Source organism: Stigmatopora argus, chromosome 7 (assembly GCF_051989625.1).
Source record: "Stigmatopora argus isolate UIUO_Sarg chromosome 7, RoL_Sarg_1.0, whole genome shotgun sequence".
NCBI lineage: Eukaryota > Metazoa > Chordata > Actinopteri > Syngnathiformes > Syngnathidae > Stigmatopora > Stigmatopora argus.
In genome coordinates, this window is record NC_135393.1 from 9268327 (window position 1) to 9290193 (window position 21867).

Sequence of the window (21867 nt, forward strand, 5' to 3'; positions counted from 1 at the left end):
ATCCCATGTTAGAGATTTTTCTTTCCTTTTTTTGAATGTCTAACATTTAATTCAGTCAATATTTCTCATACTGTTAGACTCTAATGTCAGAGGGAAACCATGTACTCGTACTGCACTTTAAGAACTATAAATAATGGTTGTAGACAAAAAACAACAACAACAAAAACAAAAACCAACCAAAAAAAATGCACTTTGTAAGCATGATGCACCATGATAAACATTGCAATTCTTGTAGGGACTGGAAATTACTTGAGCAAAATAACATACAGCAGCCAAAATGAAACTCGGCGTACTTTGTATATGTTTGAAAAAATAATATATCAGTGATTGCATTGTTTATTCTAACTCCTTTAAATTTTTGGAATTGTGGAGGGCATACAATAACATGTCCTTCCTTGAAATAAACCAGTAGCGAAGCGGCTTAAAAGCAAGCGGAAGGTAATTCATATTTCCTATAAAAGCTATAAAAAGAGAACATCTCCTCGTTGTAAGCCAAGGGATGACGTGGGTAGTGTCCGTGTTGTATTTCAACCCAAGTGAATATTTCAAGAGCACTCGTCCACTGAAAGTTATACCAGTGATAATAAAAACACACTTAGTTCACTAGTTCACTGATGTCTATTTTCTTCAGGAATGAATAAGTAAATAAATGAGATAAATAAACATATAAATATACAAACAAACAAAAAACAAACAACTATATAAATAGATACATAGATAAATAAATTAATAATAAAGGGCAAACAGTTACTTAAGTTACTTAATCATGAGGGTGCAATCTACCTCTACACCTAGTATTGGTAAATATTATGTAATCAGAACACTGTTACAGAAAATGATGCCATGAAGAAACAATATTTTTTGGGTCATTGAAATAACAAGAGGACTAAAGTATCAGTGAGCTATGTCAAGGAGATTTAAAAAAAACATATAAATATACTGGTGGGGTTTAAAGACAGTGTTGAGAGTGTATGAAGCAACACACTGTCCTCTTGTGGCCAGCAGTGTTGGTACAAAACATTAAAATTCATCATATATCCCCTTGTAAAAAATGCTAGAAAGAAAATATGCAAAACAAGACTGATGAGTTATTGTAAGTTATTTTACATTGTCTCGATTGAGTAGTATCTTCTGTGTTGTTATGCTGTAAATTATTAAAGTTTATCTATTATGTACCAACTATCAGAATATAGAAGCAGAACATACTCTCAGAATTCTAATTTTGAAAATTCTGTCAAAATTCCAACTTTAGAGTCAAAATCTTGACCACCTTTTTTCAGTGGCCCTTATTTTCTTCCTTGGAAATGTCATTGCTGTGCTCTTTTCTGAATTTCATCAACTTCTTCAACACCATGCTGAAATCCTTTTATATCCAATGCATAAACCAAGATTCCTCATAAATGCAGGCTCAGAGGAAATAAAACATAATATTCTTTTTCGCATGATCATTTCATCATGAAAACGCAAAAGCCATGCACTTATTTTTACTAAACTAAAAAAAATCTGGCCAGCCATTTTTCATAGTTTGTATATGCATACTGCATTTAAAGGCAAAAGAAATAAAGATGGAACGCTAAAAAGAGAAAACTATCTGAAGAAATTTTCATTGCGGACTTTCTAAAAATGAGCTGTGACTCTTCAACGTTTTCATAAATGTTAATAAACAAATAAAATATTTATACCCTTAAGAGAGACATAGGCAAGGAAACCACAAAACAACACATTACTGTGAAGTTGAACAATGAGCAGCAAGCAAATATGAATTATGAAAGAAGGCGCTTTGAAAGTTGAACTGTATTTTCCCTAAAGCCAGCAAAAGATTCTCCACACCATCAAGCTTTAATGCATACATTACCCTGTTACCCTTCATGCTTCAAAAAAAATAAAAATAGTTTTTATAGTGGATAAATATATTTGGAAATTTCCCTATTGGTGACTCTGTTCGTTTGCAATACTGTGGTTCAATGGGAAAAAAAGAAGCAGCACTGTTTTTAATAGGCCACAAATTTGGACCCTGATCTTTAGTTTCACTGAAATGTTAACAAACGTCCTTATTATCTTTGCCAGGTCACTTGGTGTCCAATCCGTTCCCGTGTCCTGGTTGGCCTTCATCCATTTTGGAGGATAAGATGACCTGATTATCTGACTGTAACAAACACAACTGTGCATTTGTAGTGGAAGAATATCAAAGCGAACATTGATATTACTTTGATAAAGTAGATATTCCATTAATGCAGACAGGTACGTAAATGGCTACTGTTTCACACATTTTTTCCTTTTATAGGGCTCTAATTTGACTCACTGGATGTCACTGAAGACACTAGATGTCCATTTAGAAGTGATGATTCGCAATGGCACTGAAATATGAGCATTCACAGTCAGTATTCCTAGTTTGAATCAATCACATCTATCACTGTCAACAGCAGGCAATGAGTTATATAATATGATTTTTTTTGAATGTGAGGCCCCAAGTCATGTGTTAAAAAATGTGAGATATTCCACTTTTGTTGCCATTGACTGGAGTCGACACATTTTTTTTTACCATTTAAAGCAGTAGGATGTTGTTTAAAAGAATTAGGAAAGTTATTGGATTTTATGGATAAGAACTTACTGCGCTTTTTACTTCCTTGCTCTCTTTTCGCAAGCTCAAAGGTCATTGTCGACATCTTAGGCCACCTCGTTGTAGGTTATCAGCAGATGTGACTTCTTCGTTTAAACTCGTCTTTAAACATGTGTCTCGATATACTATCTTCCCAGGCCACTAGACAGGATCGCGACTCTTGGGTTTTGCGATTTTGTTATGTGGATCGTTACGGGCTCACTAGAGCGGTTAACATAAGATGTCATTTTATCTGCAAGAGTGTCAATCAAAACTGAACTTCATGATATGATGAGGCAGAATTTCTGATAGTAGTTTTGCGTAATAAGATGACAAGAGTTTCCCATTGGGCGAATATGAGCATTATGATATTTTTCTGATTCCACTGATCCTACTTCTGAGCACGCCCAACTTGAATAATGCATCACTCTCTTTGTCAGCTACTTCATATTCAAAAATTATAATTTTAGAAAAGCCCTGTAAGTAAAATAAAAAAGTGTAAGAAAACACTTAATGTGTCTTGTGTGAGGAGGTGGTCTGGAGAATACTATCTGAACTCAAAATGGGTCACTTGGCTCCCTTGGAGCTTGGAAATGGGACAGATATCAAGAGAGCAGTAATTATTTTAAGAATTTCAAGAGTCAATGTTATTAAAAAAAGAGTACAGTACATTCTGTCATTCTTTTTTTTCCTTTCAGTGAATTTGACCTAACAATGTCAAAGGGAAAACATGCATGACAGGTTTTCTTTAAATGATAAAAAAAATGTTTCCACTTCTTCTCAGGAACTTTGTCTGACTTCTTCAGAGGCACATAGTCTTTCAGGTACTGCTGGCTCTGGATAAAATTGTCGCATGGAAATGTTACTCACTACATGATACCACCAATACATTGGCCCACGTGTCGATCGGAAAGATAAATACAATAGCAAGGAAAGCTGGCCAATTTTTGTTTCTTTTTTCAAATACTGTCGTTGAGGTCTATCATTCGACTGTGGTGAATATATTTGCTAGATTTTCTACATACCATATGCATATACTATATCATATCCCACCACACCATACCATATATTTGTGGACAGATTTAGAAGTTTACCCGTGGCTGCACAACAGTTCTGCTGTGGAACAAAAACCTCTGTAACCCAGCCATTTGTTAGTGTTCAGGAAGCATGACATACAAGCAGACAGCTCGAGCCGTGTGGGATGCTGAAATACATTCATAGTCCAGTGATTATTGAAGTTACATAAAGGTTATTGGGTCATCTATGAAAAACAATCACCACAATATAATTTTGAACATATTCTTCCATCTGTTCATTTTCTATCACGCTTGTTTTCATCCGAGTTGCAGGTGAGCTAGAGGGGAAAGGAAGGGTATGTTTTGACAAATAACCTTTCTTATTCATATTCACACAATAGAACCATTTAGGAAAATTTATCTTCAACACTCAAGCAAGTAGAAAAGCGCAGGCATAAAAAGATTTTACATAGGAAGCGAAATTTTTCAATTGAGCAGGCCTTAGTTTTACCACAAAACCAAATCACACAAGAGGGGAGACAACGGCTTGATTTTTCACAACTGACACTAATTCTATTATGTACCTATGTGGTTCTTTTGGAAATTATTAAAACTCCATCAAAAATGTGCCGCTTCTATTGCCCCTTATAAAATATCGCCACCAGCTAAAGAAATAACAGACAAAAGAACTGACAATAGTGGGCCGGCTATTTATTCTCATTATATCATGCATCCGACCGGTGGACTCCACTTCGAGAGGAAGTGTTTACAGGTTCAACCCCCTCCATCACAGCACCCCACATGACTTAAGGAGGATGTCATAAGTATTAAGAAATCAGAGAGAGGAAGAGAGAGAACATCTTTTGCTGAGGGCAGCTTTGATCAGCCACTTCTGTGTCAATTAAAAATGCGAAGCAGACGGTCACTTTGGATACAAACTCTGCTCCTAACATCCTTCCCTATATGGGGTAAGCAAAACTGTCCATTTCCATGGTTGTCCATAATTATCTACCGCAAATTGGTGTTTTGAATATTGCCTAGCTGTACTGTTGCTTCATCTTAAAGGGGAACTAGTTCCTTGAGTATAATGTTTACTCCTTTTACTCAAGGAACAATTTGGGCTTCCACGTCTCCTAATACCCCCCCAGCACCTAAACTTCTGATTCGTTCACGATCCGGGAACTCTCTGGTCCTGCTTTGCCAGACCTCGGAAGGCCATCTAGGGGTTCTCTTCAGGCTGTACAGATTCAGACAAGAGGTTTTTTTTATTCTTGCTAGTACTATGTTGGTTCAGGGTCTTTTGCTTGTGCTTCCACATAATAATGTCTTTATTTTTTTCTATCAATCTTTTTAAGGTGGATTCACTGGAGCGGTCCCCCACCGAAGATGTCCTCTTCACCGTCCAACTCAATGCGACAGAACCTGAACATTTTTGCTGTTCGTACAAGAACCAGCAGGGCTTCTACAGTGCTGTCAGTCCATATTTAACCATACAACATCACGCAAGTAAGAGAAACTCTGACTTATTTATCATACACCATAAGAAAGTCACTTTTGCCCCCTTGTGACTTTAATTCGAAATCATTCTGCACTGATTTTATTGGCACGCGTGGCATGAAATAATACGTAAACACTCCCATCCGCTGCTGTTGCAGGTGCTTCTTAGTTCGTATGATCTCTCATTGTTCTGTGGTCTACGTGTGTGTGCGGTGTGTGTGAGTCGCAGTAGTTACATCCTGTGTTTCATATAGTAAGCGCCCGCCTATTCCTGACATCAAACACAATGCATGCTGCAGACGGTTACAGCAGGGGGTTTGGCGAGCAACTGCGGTAAACCGTGGCAGGGTACGACGCTCAAAAGATGTTCACTATAACCGTCTTGTGGTGTCTTTTTTATCCTTTAAATCCTGCCTCAAAGTCTTTCCACAAACTGTTCCTACAAATTGGAAACTTTCTATAAAAAGCACAGTATAGTGGAAAAAGAACAGTTAAAAACAGTTGGATGACAGAAGCCCGACCATATTTGTTGCTGGTTGCGAAGCGACCAAATGAGAAGTAACACTGCGATTTCCTGCTGCTTTGGATGTAAAACGAACATAGAAAAATAGAGTTATTGAAACCTGACCTTCATTCTGTGTGTGCCACAGATTTTGCCCCTACTTTGGGTGGACCCACCCTGCCATCTCCAGTCTTATCAGTGGAGCCACGCAGTATGATGGTGGAACTTGGTGAAGTATTGTACTTCAGATGTTCTGTCCCTGCTCTTCAATCTACCTCAAAAACAACTTCATTCACATTGCTTAAGGATTCAATGACCAGTCAGCAACATGACGCCAAAGTGTCAAACTTGGAATCCCAACTGGGATTGTTTAGTGTCGGGCCAGTGACAAAGGGAGAAGGTGGCGAGTATGCCTGCCTCTACCACACGACAACAGGGGAGAACGTAGTCCATTCAACTATCAGCAACAAGATTCAAATCACTGTGAAAGGTATTGTAACTGATACTGTTTGTCCGTTTCAGTTTGTCTGTCCTTCCAAATGCCATCAAATCATATGTAGGCATCACATTTTATGTAGGCCACAATATTTGCATTTGATATACAACAAATGTCTAGATAACAGGAGGCCAAGTCTCATTTATAATTATGTACAGTTTATTAGTAAGCATATTTTATGAATAAATACAATGAAATAAAATCAAGAAAATATCAATAAAACTAAATCAATCAAATTAAGATGAAAAAAAAAACAGAAATGCAAAGGTAATGGCCATCAATAACAATCTAAACTTTTTGTGTTCAGCCTGTACTGTCAATTGCAGCCAATGAGTGTCCTATAAAGAATGAAGATTCTGCATAAATGACTTACGCTAACATGGGCATCATACTGATTCCTATAACTTTATGTAGTAAAGAAAAACAGAAAAAACAACACTTTTTGTGATGCATTCTAATTTTCTTCTGTGTGTGTGTGTCCAGACGCTCTCCCTGTACCTACCCTAGTTCTTGAACAAAGCACACAAGTGTGGCACATGCTCTGTAGGGGCTCTCCTGCGTACCCCGGAGCAGTGTTCAACCTGTACCTACTGGACAGCCAACTTCCTGTGGCCAGTCACAATATACAGGTCACTAGCCATGAGACCACCTTCCCACTGCCAGTACAGGACACCCTGGTGGCCTTGTACCAGTGCCAGTACACCATCTTCTTGGGAGGACAGTGGACTAATTCTGAACGCAGTCGCCCTTTGACGGTTTCCAAAGGTATTTTCATTTTTTGAGGCGCTTGTCTTCTTTTGGCTCACTGGTGCGCTGGAGTCTTTCCCAACTAACGTATAGCAAAAAGTAGATAATTCAGCAGGCATTGGCAGGGTGCATACTCCATTGACAAAAATTAATTTAAGTCTGAAACAAAAGCACCAAAATGTTTCAGGTTGAAACTGCCAGTAAAAAAACAATTGCAGCTTGTAGACTTTTATGATTAATAAAAAATAAATACAGTCTATTTTACGCCTAAAAAGTAGGTGCCTGGTCACAGGTTTCCCATTATAGAGCTCAAATGTAAATGACCTGCAATGTTACCCACATCTGCTACCCATGATTAAATATTTTGTAAAAAAAATAAAAAATAAAATATAATAATTGATTGCAACCCGGCTAAAGAAAATAGCTTGATGAGTAGATACTTGACAGAGCTTTGCACTGATTTACATGCAAAAATTATTCTCTTTTTCAGTTCTCCCGCCTCCAACAAACACAGGTATGATTATGTATATTAATGTGAAGAAGTTTTCATACCTTATTTAACCGGTTATTGCCCTATATGTGCAGAAATATCTAATGTAGATTGGCCTCTTATGCTTGGATCCCTTTCTGCGGTGGTGCTGTTTCTCTGCTCACTGGCCTTACTTGCGGTGGTAATTCACAAAAGAGGTATTTTTTTCACCAGTGCGCCTCTCCTGATGTTACTCCTTTTTTATACAACCTCAAATGTGCTTTGTTTTCCTGAAGTGAAAGCCACAGCTGATGAAAAGAAGAAAAGGTACTGATTCGAGTGTTATTATTGATTTTCCATTCACCTCAATGAAAATGAAATACTAACATATGTATTTTACTTAGGCTGGAGGCAAAATTTTGGACTCAAGTCCATGCGAAGGACCATGTTGTTGGTGAGGCTCTTTTTATTCTTGCACAGTGATTCCTAACCAATCATTCATATTCCATTCAGTTTACCCTCACGAGGGTTCTGGGGGTGCTGTAGCCCATTACTGCCAACTGGTGGAATACACTGAATTGGATGCTAGCTAATTGCATGGCACAGGGAGACAAACAACCATTCATGCTCAAACACACCTAGGGAAAATTAAATTGAGTGTTCAACCAGAATACTGTGCATATGTTTAAAATGTGGGAGGAATCCCGAGTACCCGGAGAGAATCCACGCAGGCACGGGGAGAACATGCATCCTTTATTTATTTATCCATGCCAATGATTCCGCTAGATGGTAGAAGGTACTTAAATTGAGACAAGATTGCCATTGTTCTAGAATACAGTAGGTTATCGGCTTTTAAAACATTTTTATTTAATGTGGGGTAATGGTTTCCTAATGTAAAAATTTCAAAATGTATCTTGGAAAATGGAATGTGCTGTTATGATACTATCATCTTTTTTTCTCCACAGACCTAACCCTTAGCCGGACCAATGTCACATCCCAGGTAATTATTATTCATCAGTTTTTATCCCAATTGCCAACATCAAGAAAAATCCTTCAAAGATTTATCAGCAAAATATCAGCAACCCATAAATTTTTCAACCTTTGTTACAAACTTCGTACAAATAAAGATAAGACTTTTATTGAGGTTAAGGTCAACACCTAGGAGGATCTGCTGCTAACGCAAACTTCCAGAAGTTTCTCTGGTGAAGTGATTTGGTCAAATGGCTGACCCCATTTTAATAAGTCTAAAAAAATTGACTATATCACTTAACCTGTTAACAATTGACCATAAATTTTCAATCGGAACTAATTATAATATGAATTACAATCTATAGTCTTGAAGTTGTCTCCGATAGTATTAAGTGATTGAAAGGACAAACAATACCTGGTATAAAGAACCTTTATGGGAAAGACAGTTACTTCAAGTATTTATTCATTCATTTTCTGAACCGCTCATCCTCACAAGGGTCGTGGGAGGTACTGGGGCCTACCCCTGCTGACCTCAGGCAAGAGGCGGGGGACACCCTGAATTGGTGGCCAGCCAATTACAGGGCACGAGGAAATTATGTGCTGTTTGGGAAAGATCCAAATGTGAAAATCCCCCAACCTGTGAGAGTTCACCAAACACAGAGACAAACTAAACTAGAGGCTATACTGCAGGAAATGCTTTCATGCTGGGTTCCTTAGAGCTTGCGTTGTGATTGCATTGATGATGTAGATGTGTGTGTGCATGTATGTGTGTGCATGTGTGTGTGTGCATGTGTGTTTGTGTACAGGGATGGATCAGCGGGGAGATGTGCACAGAAACCTCCTGCAGATCCCCATTATGGAACTCCCACTCTACTTTCACAAACCCCATCCCTTAGAAATCTCTCTCTGTTTATATTTATGCTTTATTATTGTGTGTTTGTGACGCTTCCGTTAGCTTTGAACACAGCGGGACAGGAAAAACAATTTCCTTTTTTCCAATTTCCTATTTCATGTGGAGAGGCACACTTCCACAATTAGACAGGACGTGATGTTTACTTTATTTACCTGTCAGGAAGCCATTATGACTGAATAAAACATGCCTACAGTACTTGTGGTTTATATTATCTGATCTAATTATTATTCATCATTCATGTTGATATAATTATTATATATATTTGTAATGTTTATGGTGATTACTCTGCTATTTGCAAAATAATACACAAGGAGGCTTGGACAGTGTAGACAAAGTTAGCGGCCCCTTTTAACTCCCCTCTTAAGGTAGCCTAACCCATTTGCATGACTTGAGCCGTTGTTTTGTACGGCATTTTTCATCACGACCTCTCAAGATCACGTGGCATTTGATGGCATGTGATTTGCAACCTCAATGTCTTTCACACCCAATTGGTTGCATTTACATGTATTAAGAATTTAGCAGGTTTGATTTGGTGATGCTTGACTAATTATTCGGTTGCTTAGCAACAAATTCAGTTGAACAGGTTTCTCGGGGATCACAATACGAAAGGGAAAAGTAGGGACATTGTTTTTTCAATATATAAAATAAAACAAAAATGATTATGATGAGTTTGCTCTTAATCAAGCAATTTTAAATATTTACCATTCAAACAGTTTCCATTCCATCCAGATTAAATACATTAAAATACCACATTATCCAATGAGGTAAGACACTAGAAGCTCAACCAAGTGTTCTGGGCACATAACACACACATTCATAAGCATTATGATGAGAAAAATATGTTCTTATGTGGGCAAATGATGTTGATACGTTGTGTATATTATGGCTTCAAGGAAAATATGGTGGCATCATTTGATTTTAAGATCCCATTCATTACACATTTTACGGCAATGCAGTGAGACAAAATAACCACTGAGCTGATTTGTGGTATGCATATGCAACATTTTTAGTGGGATGAGAAGTAGCTTGCTATTCTTTAAAGCCGAATAGAGAAAAGCTGTGGCCTTAAAAAACTAACATACCCCAAAATGTCCCAATGCAGAGGAGATTTTTGATGTTGGTGGGCTTTGTCCTGACATAAAAAGGTTACTATTGTAGCACAGACACATGTCAAGCATGTTTGGACACTCATATTAGGAAAGTAGCACATATACTGATGCTGAGCTATTTTTTTTTTAAATCTTACCCCCAAAATATTTTGTAGCATTCTGAACAATCTATAAGCAGAAGCATGTAAAAATCCCACCTTGCAATTAAAGTAATTGGCCTCAGGGAAAAAAAACAATCTTTCATTGCCATGGTGACCTTTTTAGTAAAAAAGAAAAAGTAGAAAACCTCAAGTTTCTTTGGCACTGGCATTCATATTTGCACAATCCATATGATAATGGTGGCTGGAAAGGATAGTTTTTGCACAAGGTAAAGTGGCAGTGGTTCGTAAAAAGCTGTAGGAGAACTACTATCTATGGAGTGCATGTTTTACTTTATGGTATGCAAAAGATTTAATGATGTAAATGTTCAAACTGCACTTTTTTCCTGCTGTGTGTGGCAGTACATTTATTATTTGTACAGAAAAAGTATTATTATTTGTACATTTAATCTTTATTTTCAAAGCATTATTTGGGTCCTATTGGACTATAGTATAAGAGTAATATACTAATGTAGTCAATCTATTTGAAAAAAATATATACTATGTGAAAAAAAAACAGTGGTTATGGTTAAAATGTGGCTTACCGATATTTAATAACCTTCGCTCTAGATTTATCTGTGGTACGGTGGTTTCTTTTTTTGGCTGAACTTCCTTTTCATGCTTGACCACTTCCGTATCTCCTCTTGAGTGGAATGACAGTGCTTACATATTTATACTCATTGGCTGCCCGCCAAACCTCCAAGGATGTCATTTAAATCATTCAAACAAATTCCTCAACATCATATGTCAATTTCTATTCACGATTAGATGGTAAATATTTTATTTAATTCATTCATCTTCTATATTGCTGGAGCCTATCCCAGCGAACTTCGGGCAAAAGGCTTACTACACCCTAGACTGGTCGCCAGTCAGCCGTAGGGCACGCACAGAGACAGACAACAATTCCCACGCCCAATCATTGCACCACCAAGCGGGAATCGTTTCCATGTTTACCCACACCAAAGTAAGGCGAGTGAACTCCTACACCGTCAGGTGCCTCATTTATTCATCGTTATTTATAATTTGCTTTACATATGGGTTTGGCCGCAAGTGACTCACAGGTCAGTAATTGACAGCCAACCTGCACAAGCACTACAATAGTCTTCAATGAAAGCAATATAATTTTTGTTTGAAATGGGCGAGAAAATCATGTCGTGATTTGGAAAGGCCACTACTTGTTTGACTACTTGAGAATATTTATTATTCATCATCATAATTAATCATCTACAACAGCGACAGTTTGATATTGTTTTTCCAACAATATTATTCCTAACCAACATTAAAAAACATTAAGGCAACCTAACATGCATTAGGTAAATCATTAATATAATAATATATATTTTGTACTGAGCAAAGCAATGTTCTAAATAAATCAACTTTTTGCTTAATAACCTTTGACTAAAAACTCTCATTGTCATGAAACATTTTTGACACAAGAAATAAAACTTTTGTCAAAATTTGACATTCACTTGTGTACAATGTAATAGAACTCCGTTTTTAAAAAGAATCGCTACTCTTTTTAGTCAACTTTTCTCAAAGATAAAAAAATGGAAGAAAAATACATGGATGAATGAACAATTATTACATCCCGATCATAATCTTAGACAGTTATGGCATAAGGCCATTATCTCAGGTATACAGTATATATATAAAAAACGATTCATTCTGCAAAACATAACATTGTATATTAACTAAATGGCTTGCCATTGTCAGAAATAGACGCCCAATCCATTTCAACTGTTCAAATGTACTGAATGTTTACTAGTGATGAACTCATAAAATCATGGCAGAGGGATGAAAACAGCCGTATGATTGGACTTCTATCATTGTCAATGGCACTGAAAGGGTTAAAAAGAATGTGAGAAGCCTCAGGCCTGCTTACTAACATCAAGTTTCATTCCAAAGGGCAGCAACTACTGCATGACTCAGGGAGGTGTCAAAGAGTGCTACGACACATGCGCTTTGATTCACGTGTGTACTCTGGACTATCATAATTCACCTGCAAAATCTTCAGCGTAATGCAGCGTATTAGGGCAGCTCCAGGATTATACCTCTTAGTTTGCTCATTCCACTGGGTGACAAGCTCATTAGAAAATTGTCAACTTTTTTGTGATCACAGAAGAAAATATAGCAATGGATTAAATTATACGTACGTGTTCAAGAGCTATAGTAAAAGGAGAAAATAGTAGGAACAGTCAGTGAACAGTAGACAATAAAAATCAAATATACTTGCGTGTCTTTAAAATGATCACATATTTACGAATTTCAAAAATAGCTGGCATAAGCGCAAAAAGGGGATTTTTGCATGGATTTTGTACGTAATGGCATTTGATTCCATAGGTTATAAAGTGAGACATTATTAATATATAAACATTTTTTTAATTTGCTGGGAGCTGATATTTTGGAAAGTAAAATCAGGCTAGACTTACAGTATAAATTTCTTGAAATTAAAGCATGTGTAAATGCAGTTTCAAGTCATTTTCATTGTGTCTGACGTCAATCTTGACCTCTTTATCGCTATTACTTTTTTCTTCATTGACACCAAGTCCCAAAACCTTCACTTTTTAATTAAAAAACGTTGTCCACCTCATTGCTCTTGTAGGGTTTTTCCAGTGAACATGCCCGACTCCCACAAGTGCACAAGGGGGGTCTTGTGTCTATGACTGTGGAGGGGCTTCACCACCTAAAGGACAATCAGAAATTATTGTCGGTTATCCAAAAACTGAGCAAGACATAAGGAGTAAGAAAACATTTAAAAAAATAAAATAAAAAATAAAAAAGACAATGAAATGGATGACCTGATTTAAAACGGTGCGTGAAGACCTGATTTATTCGGATGTGTTTGGGTTTTGCAACATTAATATGTATTTTCCATTCATTCGTTCCATTAAAATAACCACTCTCAATAATCAAAAGGACATATACTAGTGACCAACTAATTTAAAGTAACTGCAGAAGGATGAAACTGAACCACAAAATAATAGACGACTATCATCATCAATAGTGGTGAGAGATGTATGTCGAGGTACCACTGTACAATACACTCTTTTGTGGGTTTACACATATGTCAAACTATTTTTGAGTGCTACATGAATAGAAATTAGTCCTACAGCATATTTTTCCTCTCTATGTGATCTCTTTGGGTGACTTTCACTCTCCAGGCACCTTTGAGGCAAGATCTACACTGTTTATTATAGCACAGTAATAAGTGGAGATGATGAACAGAAAGAAAGTGAACACACTTAAATAGATGTAAGAACCCTAAAGGCAGGTAACACACACACATGCACACATATCCACCAACACACTTCCCAGACTCTTTTTTCCCCTGTCGTCTTATCTATGAAGATAAGCTGCTCGCTGTGTGTTCTGAGAGTTATCAGATGTTTTTGGCCCACATTTGGTGCCATGGATATGCTTGTTTCCTGTCTGCATTGAAGTGTGTGAACTTTTCAACAGGAATATACATTTATATTCACCCCAATGGAATGCCCTCTCATTGTTTAGCTGCAGGTAGCCTGGAAAACTTCAGAGATTACTTAACATCTCTCTTGACTGCTATTCATAGACTTTGAGAAAATAATAAAAATGGGCTAACCTAAAATTTCTTAGTGTGTCATCATTAGCAATTTCTTCATGTCTGTATTGAAACACATGCAAAAAATAAATTGTATATAGTAAGTGTACGTGATCTTTATATGTACACACACCTTTTGAAAATACAAAAATATATTTTAAAGCAAAGAAAAACTTTTAGAAATACTATTATATCAGTCCTTTTTCTTCTGTCTCTATCAGTCTCTATGTAGCTTACTTGAATCTAGTGTAATTGGTCTTTATTTAGGCACACCAGTGGTTTAGATTACAAATTTGAAACATAAATACAGTATGTGTACTCAGCTTTAATCAATTACTAAGTAGAAGTTGTATATAATGAATATTATTGAGTACTAAGCACCTCTAAAGTGTAAATCTTATCTTCTCTGAATTGGTGATTCCCGTTTTATTTAGTTATTTCTATCTTATTTGAGTGTACCGTAAGGTCACATGAACTTGAGAATAAAGCATCAAGAGGTCACTTTAGTCACCTTTGGCTGGTCCACTGTGTCTCTATGCTCCTGGCTTGGGGGCCACGTAACCAGCTTTCCAACAGATGGATGGGCTGGTGGAGACAGAAGAAATTAAGGAGCAGTTCAGAAATACTTAGCATTTTTATGTAAGCTATATTGTGAGAAATCTTGCAATACACAACTTCAGCAATCAATATAATACAATAAATTGAATACTTTTTTCCCCAACAAGGTATACAATTATTTGCCCAGCGTCAACATAAACACACCCTGTTCACTTTGTGATATATTTCTTGCATTTTTGATACCAAGTGCTCCAGTTCAGACCCACACAAAGGTCGACAGGAACACCTCCCTGATAACAAACATGCATGCAATACTGTATTATTCTAAACTTGACTATGAACGATCTATGTGAACTATATGTGCGCATCACATAGTACTTACTCATAATATCGCAATATGTGGTCTAAGACACCTATGAAGTTATATTTGCATTTGCAGTTTAATACAAGAAAATGAACTGCAATACACCCCCAACAGTAAGATAATTATTAGTAAGCATGCTATAATTTAAAAATCCTTGCTACCTATTTATTAATCACCCAGGATACCGATGGTTTCATGACACAGTAATCCAAGTATGACACATATCGATATTTACATATAGCTGAGAAATTGACACATTTTTCACTTTCAAAACAACTAACCATACTAAAACGTTAAAATAAACATCATTCATTATATTGGAGCTATACGTATTATTTAATGTATCTTCAGAGCATGTTTGGATGATCAATGCACACACACAATGCATCGATGACACAGTTCATGCTCATGCAATAAATGATAATTAATCATGATGAAATGTGAATTAACACATAACCTAATGTAATTTTGCATATAATAAGTCAGTCTGCACATATATGACAAATAACCACACTTGAAGGTTCCTTGAAATATTGGCTCATGATATCTTCATTTCCACCCATTGAAAATCACATAATGTATCTTCAAAGCAATTTTCTCTTTCCATAGTCGAATTTAGATTTAATGTTGCAAAAATATCATTATTGTACATTTGTGAAATTATTTTGTTCTAACAGTTTACATATTTGCGCATGGTAGAGAACCCTGTGTGAAGGTTTGGTTTGTTGCCAATAGGTTACATCTCTGGAGAATTTTGGCCTCAGTTTCTTTCTTGCAATGTAAATGTTTGGCCTTCAACCAAAGAGCTACAATCCAATCCCCTAGCAGCCAGAAAAAGATGGGACAGAAAACCACAATGCTTAGTTTGAAATAGTTGTGGTAGACTAACCTTCTGTGTGTCCGCTGCCTCTGCTGGAAGACTCAAGACCAGATGAATGGACGCTTCTTCTCTCCGAATCGACTGGCCGCCCATGACCTCCTCCGTCCGTAACCCCATACAGGTTAATCCTCTGCTTGCGGAGCTCTTTCTCCCTTTCTTGAGCTTCACGGATATCCTGCTCAACTTTGACATCGTTTGTGAGAGAGCGCAGCTTGAAGAAGGGGTTCTCCTTAGACAACATCTCTTCTGCTTCCAGCTCTAAAGAGTGCCCTCCCGAACACGATGGGAGGACATAAGAAACTTCCCGATCAATGCTGTCTACCTTCCCCTTAGTACAGTTCTGCTTCTGTTCCGGGGCATTCGCGTTTTTCTCCACAATTATGACTTGGCATGACATTCCCTCAGATAGGCCCGGTCCCCTAGGAGTGGAGGACATGAAAGCAGTTTCCAGAGGTTCTCTGCTCGGTCTTCTTTCCCAGCTATTCATAGTGGGTACCTGTGATGAGACCTCATCCCGGGTATCCGAAGAGCAGCTGCAACTGCTGCTGCTACTGGACACAGTGAAAAATGACTCAATAGGTTTTTGAAAAGCTTCGAAAAGCTTTTTTTTCTCTTTTAGTTGCCGAACAGTCCCTTTATCATAGAAACCAGAAACCTTCCCCAGCTTGACCAGAGCTTGCTCACGGTTGACATCCTCGTGGATCTCATGCTGCATCATTTTCCCCGCCAGCTCCCTGTCAATGCTTTGGAATTTCTCCGACTTGGCAGTGAGTTCCTGGTTGAGGACGGTTTTTGTCAGGGGGATATCAACATACTCGGTGGATGCATTCGGAAGCCCCCTGGATCTCCTTAGACTACGCTCTCGCTCTATGGCTCGCCGGATCTCCCTCTCAATGGGGGTCTCATTGGACTTGGCAGTGTTTGCTGTGCTGCGAGGTGGGAAGTCCACCGATAATCCGCTGTCACTCTGGTTGTCGTCGCTTGAGTCATACTCCATTCTGATGGCTTGAGGACTGTCCTTGTTTTCTCTCTTCTTTTCCTGGACCAGTACGTCACCTGACTCTTGCCCATCCACTTTATTCTCTCCACTTTGTTTCTGCTCTTGTGTTTTGCATTCTCCCTCTCTCCTTTCCACTATCCAGTCTGCCGGTCTCTCTCTTACTGTGACAACACAGACAGAGCCTTTTGAAAATGCCCCACCCTGATTGGGCGGCTCCATGGAAACGCCAGACAAAGGTGCAGAGTTCCGCTCGAGCACCTGTTGAGCAGCTTCCTGGTTCGAGCCCGTGGGAGTGAGCTCGTGTTGCCTTTGGGGCAGTAGCTCTCCCTGCTGGCTGTTTGAGGATATACCATCCGGGGCTGTTTGTGTCAAGGAATTTGGATTGCACGTGTTTGGTTCCTCTTTTTCAACAGTGAGAGGAGGTACACATGCATCAAGTGGAAATTGGTGAGTCACAGTTTCAGGTGATCTTGGCAAAGAGTCTGCTGCTAGTGGAGCATCCTCATTCTGGCAACATTCAGGCGAGTGGTCATCTAGATTGATCTCATCATCACTCGGCAACTCTGGTACCTCCACCTCCAAGCTGGAGAAATCGTCTTTCGGTGGAGGTTCAAAGAAAACACCTTGACCAATCAGTTTCCTGAACATATTTGATCCCTCGGGTGACTTGATGGGATGCTGTGGAGCTTCGACCCATTCGGTCATGTTCTCTTGGGTTTGGCCTTGATCCTTGAATCCCTGTTCTACGTCAGCATCCTCTATCGGTTCTCTGGGTGCTTTTTCGTCAAGCACTGCGGGATCGAGTCTAGTGTCCACTTCACGTTGCATCTGGCATTGTGGCTGCTCGAGCGAGCCGGTGGGACCCTCTTGCCTTTGCGGGGCCTCTGTTTCCATGGTGATTGCAGTGAAAATCGTTTGATCTCTAGACAGTTGAGTAAGTATTAAAATGACAAAGCAGAGAGAGGAGCACCACAGGGATCATTTGCTCTGTAGCAAGTCCACAAAGCCAACAGCAGTGTGACCAATGCTGAGCAAGTTATTTCAAATATGGTAAATACAGTTCAAATAGTTGATTTTGTTTTAATAAGCAAGTTATGTCCCTCAATCATAACACGGTAGACTACAATAAACCCTTTAAACGTCTTACTATTACATTTTTAGAGCATTTGACCAAATCAACCAATTAATGAAATAAATTAAACACGTTTAATCCATTTTGACTGTCACGGCTGCTACAGTGAAAGATCACTGCCAACCTTCACAGTCAAAGTGGATTGGATGACCAATGCGGTAATAGTCAGGTAATGGGTTACTTATACTTTGCTTTTCAAATAATTATTTCAGCTGTAAAGAATGACCTCATATAACAGGACCTGTTGTTTGCAGTGATTGAAAGGTCTTAAATTCAATGAGGCATCAAAAGCAAGCCAACGATGCGATAGTTTTTGTAATTGCTTTAACGTGCCCAACAGTGGATGCGATATTAACAGCTTACTGTATACAAGGGAAATACAATGTGCACAGTCTGTATCGAAGGATTCCGTGCGTACTTCAGTGGCCCCAGATAAGGCGATGTTCCATAACCAATCATCGTCACCTTTAATCCTTAATGACTGTCACACTGTTTCACTTTCATTGCCTTTAATGGGATATTGTTAGTCTACAATAGTGCACAGGTGGCCTTTGTGCAGCTCATAAAACCACCTTTAATTTAATCAGCTTAAAGACCGGTAGTAAAGCGTGCACGCGACTGCACATACACAAACACCATTCAGAGTTAATTTTGTCTTGGCCAGCACACACATAAACACTTTCCATTAAGGGTCATTTTGGCGTGGCCGAATTTCAAATTTGGGACTAATCATGGTAGGGGCCAAAGCTATATATTAATTATACTGAAATGTATAGCATCAGTATGAAAAACCAGAAGAATTAGGTTAAACAAAATGCACATTTATTCCGTGTTTAGTTAGCCTTCAGAATGTTAAAATTAGTTTTGAGATAGCAGAAATTTGGAAGGTGTTCATTTCCTGTAATATTGTGATTTATAAGGATTTCCACTAAATGTAATATAGAATGAACTCTGTAGCAATGTTATTTCATTCCAGATGCCCAAAGAAATGTGATGAAACTGCACGTTAAAACACATTACATAACAGGTTTGCATTTATCTTCATTCAAAGCAACTATTTATGTTGTTATGAAAAGAACAGCAAAATCTTGACATCATTAAGAATACATCTATCTACACATGCTATCAAAATTATTAAAAAACAACAACAAATATTTAAATTGAATTACTCACAGGAGACTTCTACACGTATAACAACACAAACGAAAACATTATTATTATTTGAAACCTTTTCACTTACCTGTTAACAATCACCAAAGTTGCTCACAATACGACACATTATTATTCTTAAAAGCACATTCGTTCCATCATCCTCAGCGTTCACATCTGCAGTGCACAGTGCTGACCAGCAATCAGTGCCTAATGCCTAAATCATATTGACAATGCGCACACGGGCACAAGAGGATAACTTTATTGCCGCTGTGGATTAAGAATACTAATCCGGTTTGGGAGTTACACGTGCTAGTTTAGACCAACAGCCTATTCACTTGAATTAATGAGTTTTCTTAAAATATATTACAACAACATGAAAAAAATGTGAACAGAAGTAAGGGAAAGGACAAAGAAAAACAACACCAAAAAAACAAAAACAAATAGCCACAAAAATGTCCAAAAACAAATAGGGACATAGCGATTCACCTCATCTTTTACTTTTAATGTACGTACTTTATACATTTTGATTAACTTTTAGAAGCCTTTGAAAATCTTGATTGAACTGATTACTAAGATTGCAGTAGTTCTCTCTCCTATCATATTCTCTTTCTTTTAGTAAAATGTTTAAATGCAAATCAGAAGGCATTGCTTTTAACACTGAAAATAATATCTAATGTTTTCATATAGTGTGCTGTATAAATCCATTTTAATCTCTGTAATTTGATCAAAATATATATACTTCTTTAAAATTCAAAACATGGCATATATGCTAATTTAAGGGTACAAACAAACATGCAAACTGCATCTTCTAACAGTTCCTATTTAAGAAGTCCACTGGTTTACACTAAATACCAAGAACAACAACATACCTCCATATCTCCATATCTTACTTTATATGTTTTGGCCAAATGCACACAACTAGCAGTATCCTTTGTACAATTATAATCATATGTCTGTTTCTTTCATATTTCATTTTATGTCAATATTTGATTTTTTAAAAATGGGTATACCATAGTTAAAAACATGACGTGAAAGAGAAAAATTAAGATCACTTTTGGAGTTGTTTCCTTGTCTTATTGATATTGTGTGTATACCTTGTTTTCGAAACTGTGTTGACTGAGATATTTTAAACTGAAAAACACATTTATTGCTCTGCACACCATCTTATATTTGTTTTATATGCTCTCCCCCAAATCATGCCTCCTTTATTCCCTTTGACTTGTGCTATTGATCTAATGGTTTCCACTTGCGGACATCACATTTTTGGTTGTCACAAGACTACATTGTTAAATTTTGGACTACAAGGGCCTGGCGTCCACTTATGTTGTGGACATCTGGACATCATTTTTCTCAGAAACTATATCATGTAAAAAGATAATTCTTTGGTTTTACACTCATCAGGTCCCAATTAGCCTAAATATCAAAGATAACATAAAAATGCACACCTTGCAAGAGTTTGTGTCTTAGGAGAACCTGTATACGCCACACGGACTCCACGGCAACCGACCTTCCCGCTACGGCCAACGACCCGCCTCCGCCGTCCCCTCTTGTGCTCGCCCGCCTCGCGGACGATCGAAATAAATATTTGAAAAGAACCAGACTCGCACCCTCGCCTGCTTTTGGGTCCTCCATCCCCGTACGTAACACCATTTGACATCCAAATGTATAGTGTTGTACAAGTATTTTACGATCGGAAATACATTTATATATAATAGTAACTATTTATAATCCAAAATGAATTAATTGAAGGATCCATTTGGGGGGTTCTGATTATTTGTAACAAAAAGACGTGTACATTTAAAAAGGTATGCGCAAAAAATAATAATTCTAAAAAAAAATACATTCAAAACATTTTATAATATCCAAAAATCTAAATGAAAACAAGTTGGAAACTGTAAAAAAAACTATAGACATGCAGTTAATTTAAATAAGTGTGGCCTGCCTTTGAACGGGCATTCCTCTGTGAATGTTATTTTAGTTTTATAAATCTCTTTTGATATTGAAGACAATAGGCAACCATTTATTATAACTGAAATGGATTGGCACTTATGCAATAACAAAACACATGAAAGCACAGGATCGAGGGCTTTATTGAGACAGTCAAGCCTGACAAAGCTCCTTGGTGGGATCCATCCAGTGGGGCTCCCTCAAGCCCAAACATTTGGCCTGAGCAGCAAACTCTTCCTTCTCATGGTCATCCAACTCTCGCCGTTTGCTCACCAAGTAGAGGTCAGTCGTTGTGTGTGTCGTCGACTCCACGTCAAAGCGGAACAAAAGACAAGTGGCGCAGGAAGTATGGTGGAAGGTGGCTTTGAAGAGATAGTTGCCACCCCTCAGGGTCATGACATTGTCCTGCTTGGTGGCGTTAAGTCTGTAAGACTGGCAGTTGCCCGTCACGCGGTTACGTTGGACGTAGGTGGAGTTGGAACAGACCAAAACGACGCTGTCTCTATTCTTGAGTGTGCCTTCGTCTACCTCTCGTTTCAAACTGGCTGCAACCAAACCCCATTCTCCCTCCAGCTGGTCATCTGATAGGTCCACCAGTGGCTTAATCAGTTCGTCGCAGGCCAGAGGGGCGCAAGCGGTGCCGGACAACAAGCAGACCACGACGGCTGCACATGCTAGGAGGATCATCATCAAGGAACGAGGGGGCCAAGCCTTTGAGATACACCCAAAAATTGCCAGTCACACTTGCGAGCTATGCATGGTGGCTTTTATAGAGGGGCAACACAGTCCTACATTTCAAACAG

At 38.1% G+C, this 21867-nt stretch overlaps 2 protein-coding genes across 3 annotated transcripts; one reads left to right on the top strand and one right to left on the bottom strand.

Moving 5' to 3' along the window:
* Positions 1-4471: 4471 nt before the first annotated feature.
* Positions 4472-9682, top strand: LOC144077866 (uncharacterized). Its single transcript, XM_077605938.1, has 11 exons — positions 4472-4583; positions 4725-4873; positions 4971-5121; positions 5763-6104; positions 6594-6875; positions 7348-7371; positions 7443-7544; positions 7623-7653; positions 7731-7780; positions 8292-8326; positions 9102-9682. The coding sequence occupies exons 1-11, from the start codon at positions 4523-4525 to the stop codon at positions 9189-9191; spliced, it is 1317 nt and encodes a 438-aa protein (XP_077462064.1). The 5' UTR covers positions 4472-4522; the 3' UTR covers positions 9192-9682.
* Positions 9683-11439: 1757 nt separating this feature from the next.
* misp3 (MISP family member 3) lies at positions 11440-19366 on the bottom strand. 2 transcript variants are annotated; one of them, XM_077606265.1, is made up of 4 exons: positions 19206-19366; positions 15843-17755; positions 14543-14616; positions 11440-13137 (listed from the first exon to the last, which is right to left on the bottom strand). In XM_077606265.1, exons 2-4 carry the CDS (start codon positions 17725-17727, stop codon positions 13042-13044), a joined length of 2055 nt encoding a protein of 684 aa, XP_077462391.1. In that variant the 5' UTR covers positions 17728-17755; positions 19206-19366; the 3' UTR covers positions 11440-13041. The 2 variants fall into 2 exon arrangements, with proteins under 2 accessions (XP_077462391.1, XP_077462392.1); XM_077606266.1 differs by lacking the exon at positions 19206-19366 and having other exon boundaries at positions 15843-17904.
* Between the last annotated feature and the right edge of the window lie 2501 nt (positions 19367-21867).